We start from the raw sequence: 12280 nt of genomic DNA on the forward strand, positions 1-12280 counted from the left end.
GAACAGAGCTGGATTCAGGTTTGCTGCTGATGAATTTGAGCACTTAGTCAGATTTATTGATTTATATTGGTACTTAGTTTGTATTATTTATTTGGTATTTAAACCATGGATCTTCAACTCCTGTGTTTTCTTTGTCTCATTATGTTTTCAAAATATATGTTTTCAGTTGGAAGCACCCCCATTCATGTTTTTATATACTGTACCTTTTACGTTTGTAGGTGTATTTGCCAAGTCTTGCATGAGAAGATCACAATCTTAGTGACTCATCAGTGGCAGTACCTGAAAGATGCAAGTCAGATTCTGTTACTGGAAAAGGTAAGTAATTTCTAGAAGTCTGTGATACTTGCTGACACTCAGGTGTGTTGAAGGCCAGGCCTCCCAACAGGTCACTCTCCTGGATTAATCGTAAATGCCCTCTTCTTCCTCAGTTGTACACTCCCTTCTTCTCAGAACTGGTGGTATTTGAGGATGAATCCAAAGGCCTGTAGAAATGTCACTATTAAACTCTAAGCCACATAAAGCTTAAAGTGTATAGAAGTACAATTACAAGGCTACTGAATCATCACTGTTCTAGTGAAATTGTTAAGGATAATGATGCAAAGTTATTTAGAACTTTTTGTTTTCCTTTTCCAGGATTTAAGTCAAATTGTATTATTTGGAAATTAGAGATACTAAGACCTGTTTGTATCCACATGATTGTCATGCAGTTTGCCTGAAGAGCATCTTCCATTAGTACAGGAAACAAGGTTGGGTAGCCAAGCACCTGGGTCAGAGACACCCTCTCTGCTGGTGTTGCCAGTCACTGGTCTCCCTGCCCAGGTCTCTATGTGTCCAATACGTGTGGGAGCCTGTGCAGCAGGAGGACAAGGCCCTGCCCTCACGGGGCTCCTGTTCTTATGGGGACAGATATGACAAAGAAGGTGACATCCTGGCTGCCTCCCTGAGGAGCTGGTGCCTCACGGGGTCTGAGTGACATGAAGGAGGGGGCCATGCTGTCACCTGGGAGAGGGAATCTGAGGCAGGGGGGTCTTAAGGAAGGAGCTGACCTGGCAGGTTGGAGGAACGTCAGGAAGACCAGCATGTCTGAGGATAGTGAGCAGGGGGATGTGGAGGGACCTGGTCTCTGAGCAATGCGAAGTGAGCCCAGAAGTGAAATGGAAGCCTTGGATGGCCCAGAGCAGAGGAGGATATGGTCTGATGTGGGATTTAAAAGATTCCTCTGACGGTCACTGGAGAGGTGACAGCAGAAGCAGTTACAAGGCTTAGTAAAGCTGAGAAGATGGAAGTGTGGGCTCAGGCTAGAGTATCAGTTTCTAAAGCAGCTGTAACAAAGTACTACAAACTGGGTGACTTCAAACAACAGAAATGTTCTAAATTCTCCAAGCTAGGCTTCAACAGGACATGAACTGAAAACTTCCAGATGTTCATGATGTATTTAGAAAAGGCAGAGGAACCAGAGATCAAATTGCCAACATCTGTTGGATCATAGAAAAAATAAGAGAGTTCCAGAAAAACATTTACTTCTGCTTTATTGACTACACTAAAGCCTTTGTGTAGATCACAACAAACTGTGGAAAATTCTTCAAGAGATGGAAATACCAGACCACCTGACCTGCCTCCTGAGAAATCTGTATGCAGGTCAAGAAGAAACAGATAGAACCGGACACAGAACAGCAGACTGATTCCAAATGAGGAATGGAGTACGTCAAGACTTTATATTGTCACCTTATATATTTAACTTCTATGCCGAGTACAGTATGTGAAATACTGGATGAAGCACAAGCTGGAGTCAAGATTGCCAGGAGATTTATCAATAACTTTAGATATGCAGATAACAACACCCATATGGCAGAAAGCAAAGAAGAACTAAAGAGTCAGTCTCTTGATGAAAGTGAAAGAGGAGAGTGAAAAAGCCGGCTTAAAATTCAACATTCAAAAAACGAAGATCATGGCATCCAGTCCCATCACTTTATGGCAAATAGATGGGGAAACAAAGGAAACAGTGACAGACTTTATTTTTTTTTTGGCTCCAAAATTACTGCAGATGGTGACTGCACCCATGAAATTAAAAGACACTTGCTCTTTGGAAGAAAAACTATGACCAAACTAGATAGCGTTTTAAAAAGCAGAGACATTACTTTCCCAACAAATGTCCATCTAGTCAAAGCTACGGTTTTTCCAGTAGTCATGTATGGATGTAAGAGTTGGACCATAAAGAAAGCCGAGCACCGAAGAATTGATGCTTTTGAACTATGGTGTTAGAAAGGACTCTTGAGAGTCCTTTGAATTACAAAGAGATCCAACCAGTCAATTCTCAAGGAAATCAGTCCTGAATGTTCATTGGAAGGAATGTTGCTGAAGCTAAAGCTCCAATACTTTGGCCTCCTGTAATGAAGAACTGACTCATTGGAAAAGGCCCTGATTCTGATAAAGATTGAAGGCGGGAAGAGAAGGTGATGACAGAGGATGTGATGGTTGGATGGCCATCACTGACTCAATGGACATGAGTTTGAGTAAACTCCAGGAGTTGGTGATGGACAGGGAGGTTTAGCATGCTGCAGTCCATGGGGTCTCAGAGAGTCAGACACGATGGAACGACTGAACTGAATTGAACTCAAGGGAGAGAAACTGAAGTAAAATGTCATGAATTTTCAAAGAACTTAATTAGATTCCCAGTGGCTTAAGCAGTTTCATGATCTGAGGAGGCCTGGTTATCTGTATGTGATTGGTTGTTTTTAAGTAAGCCTCTCAAATTTGAGCTCACTGATTCTGGGTTAGGTTTTGGTTTGCTGGCAAGGCTTTAGAACCACTCCCGTGTCATGGCCTTCTTGTTTAATGACTTGAACAGAAAGAATATTGAATTTGAAGTTGGGAACTTTCTGAGTTTGTGGGGAAGTTATAAAGACAATGAAGACACAGCTTACTGATTCTCTGTCCAGAGCTACTTCTTACAGGTCTTGTTCCAGCTGAACACATGCTACTGGAAGTGACATGGTCAGCAAAGATTTGATGAGTGACTTTTACCTATGCAGATGAGCTTGTGCCCACCTCTGTGTCAGTCTTAAGTTTGTTTCCTGGAATATCTTCTCCAATTGACTGTTTTTAAAAATTCTGTTTCTCACATGAAGTTTATCTGAATTGTCTTAAAAAAACTACTGATACTTCTACTGACATCTACAGTTTTTGCTTCCCTAAGTGTACACAGCAGTTATCTCAATGGCCTCCATTTTTAATACATAAGTACACATTTCTTTCATATCTGCCAGCACCGTACACAGTATTTAGTTTGGCAGAGGACAGAAGGCTTGTACTGAAATAGATTTGTGAACCATAATTCAGGACCTAAAAAATATTTTCTTAAAAAAGTTATAGTTTAATACCAGTTAACTTTTCTTGATTAGTATTTAAATTAGATTAGTATTATCTAATGCAAGTACATTCCTCTCAAGTTTAAAATTTTTATTTTAGGGTGAAATGGTGCAAAAAGGGACTTATGCTGAGTTACTGAAATCCGGGGTAGATTTTGCTTCCCTTTTAAAGGAGGAGAATGAGGAGGCTGAACCATCTCCGGTTCCTGAATCTCCCACTATGAGGACTCAGACCTCCTCCGAGTCTTCAGTTCAGTCTCAACAGTCTTCCACACCCTTGTTGAAAGATGCAGCTGCAGAAGACCAAGATGTGAGTTTCTCATTCTGCAACATTCTGCTCTGTCCGCTTTTGATGGCCATTCAGTCTTCTCCTCTCATGATATCTTTGTCTCAAAGTAAATACGTTTCCAGGGCCTTATTCCATGGAACTAGTAGAATTAAATTGCTCTCTGACCAGGGTTATCCTTTGGGTATACGATGATGAATCTTATCAAGATCAGTAGTGGGTACACTGCTATGAATTTCTGGGTGTATGTTTATAATGGCTCCCAGCTTCCCTTTTACATCCAGAGGCTTACTATGAAGACCCTCTCCTATCAAATCCTGCTGTGACCATATTAAATCAGCTATTTCCCCCACATATTGTAATGTTCTGGCACTGCAGATGACTGATTGTCGTATTCTGCCTTGCTGTCAGAAGGTTTGTGATAGACCAGAGATAACGTGTGCTAAGGACTTGACACACAGCAGACACTGATTAGTCCTTCACATTCCACACTCAGGAATCACTGAAATTCAGGAACCACATAGATTCAGATCATATGCTGTCCTCCTGCTATCCAAACTCACCTTACTCAAACTTGTTGTGTGAACTCAGCTTATTGTATTTGACTAGTATTTTGAGGACCAGCTATGTTTTATGTTTTCATCATTGAATGACACAAGTCATCTAGAGGGATACATTAACTACATTATCATTTTATGTGTTATTTTGGAACAAACTTCTGCATTCATGTTTGAATTGGATATGTTTTACGTGTGCTGAAAGTCATAATATCCTATTTTTATTCTTTAGTCATATAATTTATATTTTAATTGAAGTACAACTGCTTTACAATGTTGTGTTGCTTTCCACTCTGCAATGAAGTGAATCCACTCTATGTATACATATATCCCCTCCCTCTTGGACTTCCTTTCCCCCCTACACCCCTGTCCCAAACATCTAGACATCACAGAGCACTGCTACTTTAAGCAAAGCCACAGAACAATGAATAACCTTGTGCAAATGATATTTCCTTATTTCTAATAGATTACTAGAAGTAATATGGCTAGGTCCAAGAGTCAATGCATATATAGTTTGGTGAGATATTTCCATACCCTGTCCATAGGAGATGGACTATCTTGCACTCCTACCAGCATGTGAGGTGTGTCTGTTTTCGCCACAGAATTGCAATTTAGGGCATTGTTGAACTTTTGTAGTTTTGTAGATAATTATTTTAAATTTTGTCTTTCACTGCCATTTTTCCCTCCAAGACTGAGAATATACAGGATACACTATCTGAGGAGAGACGTTTAGAAGGAAAAGTTGGTTTTAAGACCTACAAGAATTACTTCAGAGCTGGTGCTCACTGGTCCGTCATCATTTTCCTTGTTCTAGTAAGCATAGCAGCTCAGGTAAGTAAGGAAATTTGTTTTGGTGTGTGTCCTTAGCTTGATATTCACATACTATTTATACTGTATCTATTTATTTAATTATTATTATGTTTATGAAGAGATTTATTTAAAAAAACTGGCTCATGAAGCTGTGGGATCTACCTGGGTGAATCTGAAAGCAGAAGAGCAGGCCTGCAGGCTGGAACCTCAGGCAGGAGCTGCAGTCTTAAGGCAGAATTTCTTCCTTCTCCAGGAAGCTTCAGGTTGTGCTCTTATATCCTTCAACTGACTGGATGGGGCCCACCACATTGTTGATGGTTATTTTTACTTAAGTTGACTAGTTATAGATATGAACCACAATCCACAAAAAATACCTTCACATTAATATCTAGAGGAGTGTTTGATTAAATGACCAGAGACTGGAATGGCCAAGGTGACACAGAAAACTGACCATCACAGTACCTGTCAAGAGTCTTCCTTCAAAACCCTGAGCATTTACACTCCTACTTTTTTTTTTGACATGTACTTGGATTTTCATTCAAATATGCTATCTTTGGGTAACAAAATAAGTGAGGCTTATTGGTATGTGTTTGTGACAGAGTCTAGAAAAAAAAAAAAAAAAGAATGCATTTTACAGATATATAACATGTCTTCCCCTGACCTCTCATCATCTGGGATGTGGGGCTTGGCACAGACCCGAGTCGGAAGGACCGTCTCCCTATTCTGGAACCTTTCCGTCTCCCATCCTAGTGAGCGGTGTGTGAGGGCTCAGTAACATCAGTGTGTGAGTGACTGTTGTTTCCTGCTCTAGGTTGCCTATATCCTGGAGGATTGGTGGCTTTTAAACTGGTGAGTGATTCCTGCTCTGATCCAAAGTGCTGTGAAGTCTACACGAAGCCTCACTTTCCCACAGGGTTGGGGGAGGGGTGGGGTTGTTCAGTCTCCTCCTCTGACCCTCATGTAGTTTCCCTGAAGAAAAATGACAGTTCCTGCTGGAATGTGACCCTCCCATGGTCTCTCTCCATGTCTTACTCTCCGAAGCTTCCTCACAGACATTTTTGAGAATTGAAAGTTGTGATACAAATGGTATCTCTATAAGGCAGAGAGACATAGGGCCTTTAGAGCTGGGAGCCATTTTCTAGCATTAAATTCATCTCCTAAATCAAGGTTAATTTTTTTTTTCTGGTATATATGTACATTCTACCTGTAGCATAATATTTTTTTTCTTCCCTGTTCCATAGGGCAAATGAACAGGATACTCTGAATACCATGGCATATGAAAAAGAAAATATAACAGAGAGGGTTGATCTGGACTGGTACTTAGGAATTTTTTCAGGTAAAGCCAAATCATCTGGTCTCTTATACTAGACTCTGAGGTGCTTACAAGGAACCTGTGAGAGCAACTAGGGCTTCCAGGAGAAATTCAGAAATACCTCAGCAAATAAGAGTCTGACTTGCATTTACTCTATTAATTAATTGGAATAATTATTTTAAAAATCTACTAGAAGAAAGTGAATGAAGACTCTTAATTTGCTCTGTACTGGATGTTGGAAGTTAAACTAGAATTGAACATTCAGAAAATCAGCCACTGGAAACTGGAAACATGTCTATTCTAATGGGTTGCTTTATCTAAATCTTATTATATGGATGGACAAGGGGATTAGAAATGGATCCCCACTCTGTGGTTTGAATTTTTCCAGTTCTGTCTGAATAAGCCCTGTCTTTTATTGAACTTAGATGAATTTCTCTGGCAGCAAGGGCCCCCAAGCAAAAGCACTATTTCCTTGCAGGTATACAAACTCCCCTTTGCCACACTGCTCATTCCATGGGCTTCACCAATTACTTAAGAGAGAAGCTAAGTAGGGAGAAATCCAATGTCTGGGAATTAATTAGGATTCCTTCTTTCTTACCTTGAGATCACAATGTTATTACACCTCCAATTGTGTGATTAATTTAACATCTGGCTTGCCAGACTAATATTAATGTGGCTCTGTTTTCACAACAGTGCCTAGAATATGTGTAGCATTGCATACTTTCAAAAGGAAATACTCATCTAAAATTTTAAAATATCTGCACAAGAAACATGCATACTAACTTTCTGCAAAGATAGAGTGAATTAGATCTTTGTAAGAACCCACTCATAGAAATTTGTTATTTCTTTTGTTGATCACTTGCTAAAAAACCTAAATCCATTAGTTGTTTACCTTCTGAATTGGTGGACTGTGGGGGCTTAAAGGAAGAAGGAAAAGATTCTGTTGTATATTCATTTTGGATAGTGGGCTAAGGCAAATGCCTGTTGATGGAATTCAGGAATTCGAACAGCTTCCAGAGTTGGAATAACAGTGATGTGAAAAGCTGAAGGAGAATAAATACCTGATGGAATATTTATAACAGAAGTTATTTCCAGTTTCCTTAGTATCATGGGTTCAAGAGATGTTTGGAGGGCTATTTTAATTTTTATATGCATAGTAAATACTCATTTATGTCATTAATAAAACAAATTTCAATAATTATGTGCATTTGCAAATGCTTTTTGTTTCTATAAAAAATGAGAATAGATGCTCTTTTAGGTTAATTATCTTGTGTTAAGATATAATTTGTATTTTCATGCAGTTCAACTATTTAAGACATTTTCTACTTGCAACTTAGTATGGTATTTTCCTATTTTTTAAAGCTACTGGGTATTTTGTTCAATGAAGTGAAATAATTTCTCCTGTTTCCTGTTAATTCACATGCTGGTACCAAAGCATACCACAATTTCACATTATGGAAAATTTTGTAAATAGTGAGATTGAAACATGGAGAAAGAACGATTAACTACTTTTTATAATTAATTTTTCTTCTGAGTTTTTATTCAGTTCAGTTCAGTCACTCAGTCGTGTCTGATTCTTTGCAACCCCATGAATTGCAGCATGCCAGGCCTCCCTGTCCATCACCAACTCTTGGAGTTCACCCAAACTCATGTCCATCAAGTCAGTGATGCCATCCAGCCATCTCATCTTCTGTTGTCGCTTCTCCTCCTGCCACCAATTCCTCCCAGCATCAGTCTTTTCCAATGAGTGATCTCTTTGCATGAGGTGGTCAAAGTATTGGAGTTTCAGCTTTACAATCAGTCCTTCCAAAGAACACCCCCGACTGATCTCCTCTAGAATGGACTGGTTGGATCTCTTTGCAGTCCAAGGGACTCTCAAGGGTCTTCTCCAACACCGCAGTTCAAAAGCATCAATTCTTCAGCACTCAGGTTTCTTCACAGTCCAACTCTCACATCCATACATGACTAGTGGAAAAACCATAGCCTTGACTAGATGGACCTTTGTTGGCAAAGTAATGTCTCTGCTTTTGAATAGTTTTTATTAGAACTTGCAAATTGAGTTTGGAAAGCCTAGAATGAAATTTGTAAAAGGCAGAGGAACCAGATATCAAATTGCCAACATCTGCTGGCTCATGGAAAAAGCAAGAGAGTTCCAGAGAAATATCTATTTCTGCTTTATTGACTATGCCAAAGCCTTTGGCTATGTGGATAACAAAAAACTGGAAAATTCTGAAAGAGATGGGAATACAGACCATCTGACCTGCCTCTTGAGAAACCTATATGCAGGTCAGGAAGCAACAGTTAGAACTGGACATGGAACAACAGACTGGTTCCAAATAGGAAAAGGAGTACATCAAGGCTGTATATTGTCACCCTCCTTATTTAACTTATATGCAGAGTATGTCATGAGAAACTCTGGGCTGGAAGAAGCACAAGCTGGAATCAAAATTGCTGGGAGGAATATCAATAACCTTAGATATGCAGATGACACCACCCTTATGGCAGAAAGTGAAGGGGAACTAAAAAGCCTCTTGATGAAAGTGAAAGAGGACAGTGAAAAAGTTGGCTTAAAGCTCAACATTCAGAAAATGAAGATCATGGCATCTCGTCCCATCACTTCATGGGAAATAGATGGGGAGAGAGTGGAAACAGTGTCAAACTTTATTTTCTGGGGGCTCCAAAATCACTGTAGATGGTGATTGCAGCCATGAAATTAAAAGACGCTTACTCCTAGGAAGAAAAGTTATGACCAACCTAGATAGCATATTGAAAACCAGAGACATTAATTTGCTAACAAAGGTCTGTCTAGTCAAGGCTATGGTTTTTCCTGTGGTCATGTATGGATGTGAGTTGGACTGTGAAGAAAGCTGAGCGCCGAAGAATTGATGCTTTTGAACTGTGGTGTTGGAGAAGACTCTTTAGAGTCCCTTGGACTGCAGGAAGTTCCAACCAGTCCATTCTAGAGGAGATCAGTCATGGGTGTTCTTTGCAAGGAATGATGCTAAAGCTGAAGCTCCAGTACTTCGGCCACCTCATGCAAAGAGATCACTCATTGAAAAAGACTCTGATGCTGGGAGGGATTGGGGGCTGGAGGAAAAGGGGACGACAGAGGATGAGATGGCTGGATGGCATTCCCGACTTGATGGATAAGAGTTTGAGTGAGCTCCGTGAGTTGGTGATGGACAGGGAGGCCTGGTGTGCTGCAATTCATAGGGTTGCAAACAGTCGGACACGACTGAGCGACTGAACTGAACTGAACTGAGAATGAAATTGTAGTTTACACTTCACTTTTTATTCACACGTAGTTTCTGTTTAGTGAAAGGAAAATACTGATTTTCATATTCTTTTTAATAAATGTCTCTTGTGAATGCACTAAACTCTTACAGAATCCATTCTATCTATGTATCTAAACTTATTTCCTTCACATTCTATATATAAAATTTATATGTAAATTCTTTTTATAGTGGAAAATGCATAATATCTTTATAAACTGCTTGCTGTACTTCAGTATCGTTGAAGAAAAGGCAGAGATTTTATGTTATGAGTGACATTTCTTTATTTCAGGTTTAACTGCATCTAGTCTCCTTTTTGGTGTCACAAGATCTCTGTTGGCATTGTACATCCTTGTTAATTCTTCACAAACTTTGCACAACAAAATGTTGAAGACCATTTTGAGAGTTCCGGTATTGTTCTTTGATAGAAATCCAGCGGGTAAGTCAGACACCAATTTTCTCAGTAAATATATCTTAAGACATTTAGTGTTTTGCCATGTTCTAGTATTTGAAAATGGAAGAGATTCTTGGAGGAAATCACTGTGTGTGTCTATTCATTTTCTACAAAAATCTTCACTGATATTTTTCTCTTACTAGAGAAAATTTGAATATAGGTGCATATAAGCTTTTCATTTATGTGTATGGGGGAATATAAATGAATGTTCACTTAGCAGAATGATTTAGGAATCCATTTGTGTGGCTTATGAAACACCATATATTTGTTTTAAAAATGTATTTATTTTAATTGGAGGATAATTAATTTACAATATTGTGTTGGTCTTTCCATACATCAACATGAATCAGCAATGGGTGCACAATTGTCGCTTCATCCTGAACCCACCTCCCACCTCCCTCTCTACCCCATCTCTCAGGATTGCCTCAGAGTACCAGCTTGAGTGCCCTGCTTCATTCATAGAACTTGCACTTGTCATCTATTTTACATATGGCAATATACATGTTTCAATTCTATTTTCTCATATCATCCCACCCTTTCCTTCTCCCACAGAGTCCAAGAGCATGTTCTTTAGAGGCTCTGTGTCTCTTTTGCTGCCTTGCATATAGGATTGTCATTACCATCTTTCTAAATTCTACATATATGTATTAATATTCTCTATTGGTGTTTCTCTCTCTGACTTACTTCACTCTGTATAATAGATTCCAGTTTCATCCATCTCATTTGAACTTCAGATCAGATAAGATCAGTCGCTCAGTCATGTCTGACTCTTTGCAACCCCATGAATCGCAGCATGCCAGGCCTCCCTGTCCATCACCAACTCCAGGAATTCACTCAGACTCACGTCCATCAAGTCAGTGATGCCATCCAGCCATCTCATCCTCTGTCGTCCCCTTCTCCTCTTGCCCCCAATCCCTCCCAGCATCAGAGTCTTTTCCAGTGAGTCAACTCTTCGCATGAGGTGGCCAAAGTACTGGAGTTTCAGCTTTAGCATCATTCCTTCCAAAGAAATCCCAGGGCTGATCTCCTTCAGAATGGACTGGTTGGATCTCCTTGCAGTCCAAGGGACTCTCAAGAGTCTTCTCCAACACCACAGTTCAAAAGAATCAATTCTTTGGCGCTCAGCCTTCTTCAGAGTCCAACTCTCACATCCATACATGACCACAGGAAAAACCATAGCCTTGACTAGACGAACCTTTGTTGGCAAAGTAATGTCTCTGCTTTTGAATATGCTATCTGGGTTGGTCATAACTTTTCTTCCAAGGAGTAAGCGTCTTTTAATTTCATGGCTGCAGTCACCATCTGCAGTGATTTCCGAGCCCAAAAACATAAAGTCTGACACTGTTTCCACTGTTTCCCCATCTATTTCCCAGGAAGTGATGGGACCAGATGCCATGATCTTCGTTTTCTGAATATTGAGCTTTAAGCCAACTTTTTCACTCTCCTCTTTCACGTTCATCAAGAAGCTTTTTAGTTCCTCTTCACTTTCTGCCATAAGGGTGGTGTCATCTGTGTATCTGAGGTTATTGATATTTCTCCCAGCAATCTTGATTCCAGCTTGTGTTTCTTCCAGTCCAGTGTTTCTCATGATGTACTCTGCATATAAGTTAAATAAACAGGGTGACAATATACAGCCTTGACGAACTCCTTTTCCTATTTGGAACCAGTCTGTTGTTGCATGTCCAGTTCTAACTGTTGCTTCCTGACCTGCATACAAATTTCTCAAGAGGCAGGTCAGGTAGTCTGGTATTCCCATCTCTTTCAGAATTTTCCATAGTTTATTGTGATCCACACAGTCAAAGGCTTTGGCATAGTCAATAAAGCAGAAATAGATGTTTTTTCTGGAACTCTCTTGCTTTTTCCATGATCCAGCGGATGTTGGCATTTTGATCTCTGGTTCCTCTGCCTTTTCTAAAACCAGCTTGAACATCAGGAAGTTCACAGTGCACATATTGGTGAAGCCTGGCTTGGAGAATTTTGAGCATTACTTTACTAGCCTGTGAGATGAGTGCAATTGTGTGGTAGTTTGAGCATTCTTTGGCATTGCCTTTCTTTGGGATTGGAATGAAATCTGACCTTTTCCAGGCCTGTGGCCGCTGCTAAGTTTTCCAAATTTGCTGGCATATTGAGTGCAACACTTTCACAGTATCATCTTTCAGGATTTAAAGAGCTCAAATGGAATTGCATCACCTTCACTAGCTTTGTTCGTAGTGATGCTTTC

General features: G+C 39.9%; 1 protein-coding gene across 3 annotated transcripts in view; it reads left to right on the forward strand.

The window, feature by feature from the left end:
* The window catches only part of LOC113902484 (multidrug resistance-associated protein 4-like), a 327639-nt gene that overhangs the window by 185088 nt on the left and 130271 nt on the right, over positions 1-12280 (forward strand). For all 3 annotated transcript variants that reach the window (XM_027557819.1, XM_027557818.1, XM_027557820.1), the window contains exons 15-20: positions 219-315; positions 3469-3678; positions 4902-5042; positions 5833-5870; positions 6263-6357; positions 9898-10044. In XM_027557819.1, coding sequence (XP_027413620.1) covers positions 219-315; positions 3469-3678; positions 4902-5042; positions 5833-5870; positions 6263-6357; positions 9898-10044 — 728 coding nt within the window. The remainder of the gene's footprint in view (positions 1-218; positions 316-3468; positions 3679-4901; positions 5043-5832; positions 5871-6262; positions 6358-9897; positions 10045-12280) is intronic.

The sequence above is a fragment of the Bos indicus x Bos taurus genome, chromosome 12 (genome assembly GCF_003369695.1).
Source record: "Bos indicus x Bos taurus breed Angus x Brahman F1 hybrid chromosome 12, Bos_hybrid_MaternalHap_v2.0, whole genome shotgun sequence".
NCBI classification, from domain to species: domain Eukaryota; kingdom Metazoa; phylum Chordata; class Mammalia; order Artiodactyla; family Bovidae; genus Bos; species Bos indicus x Bos taurus.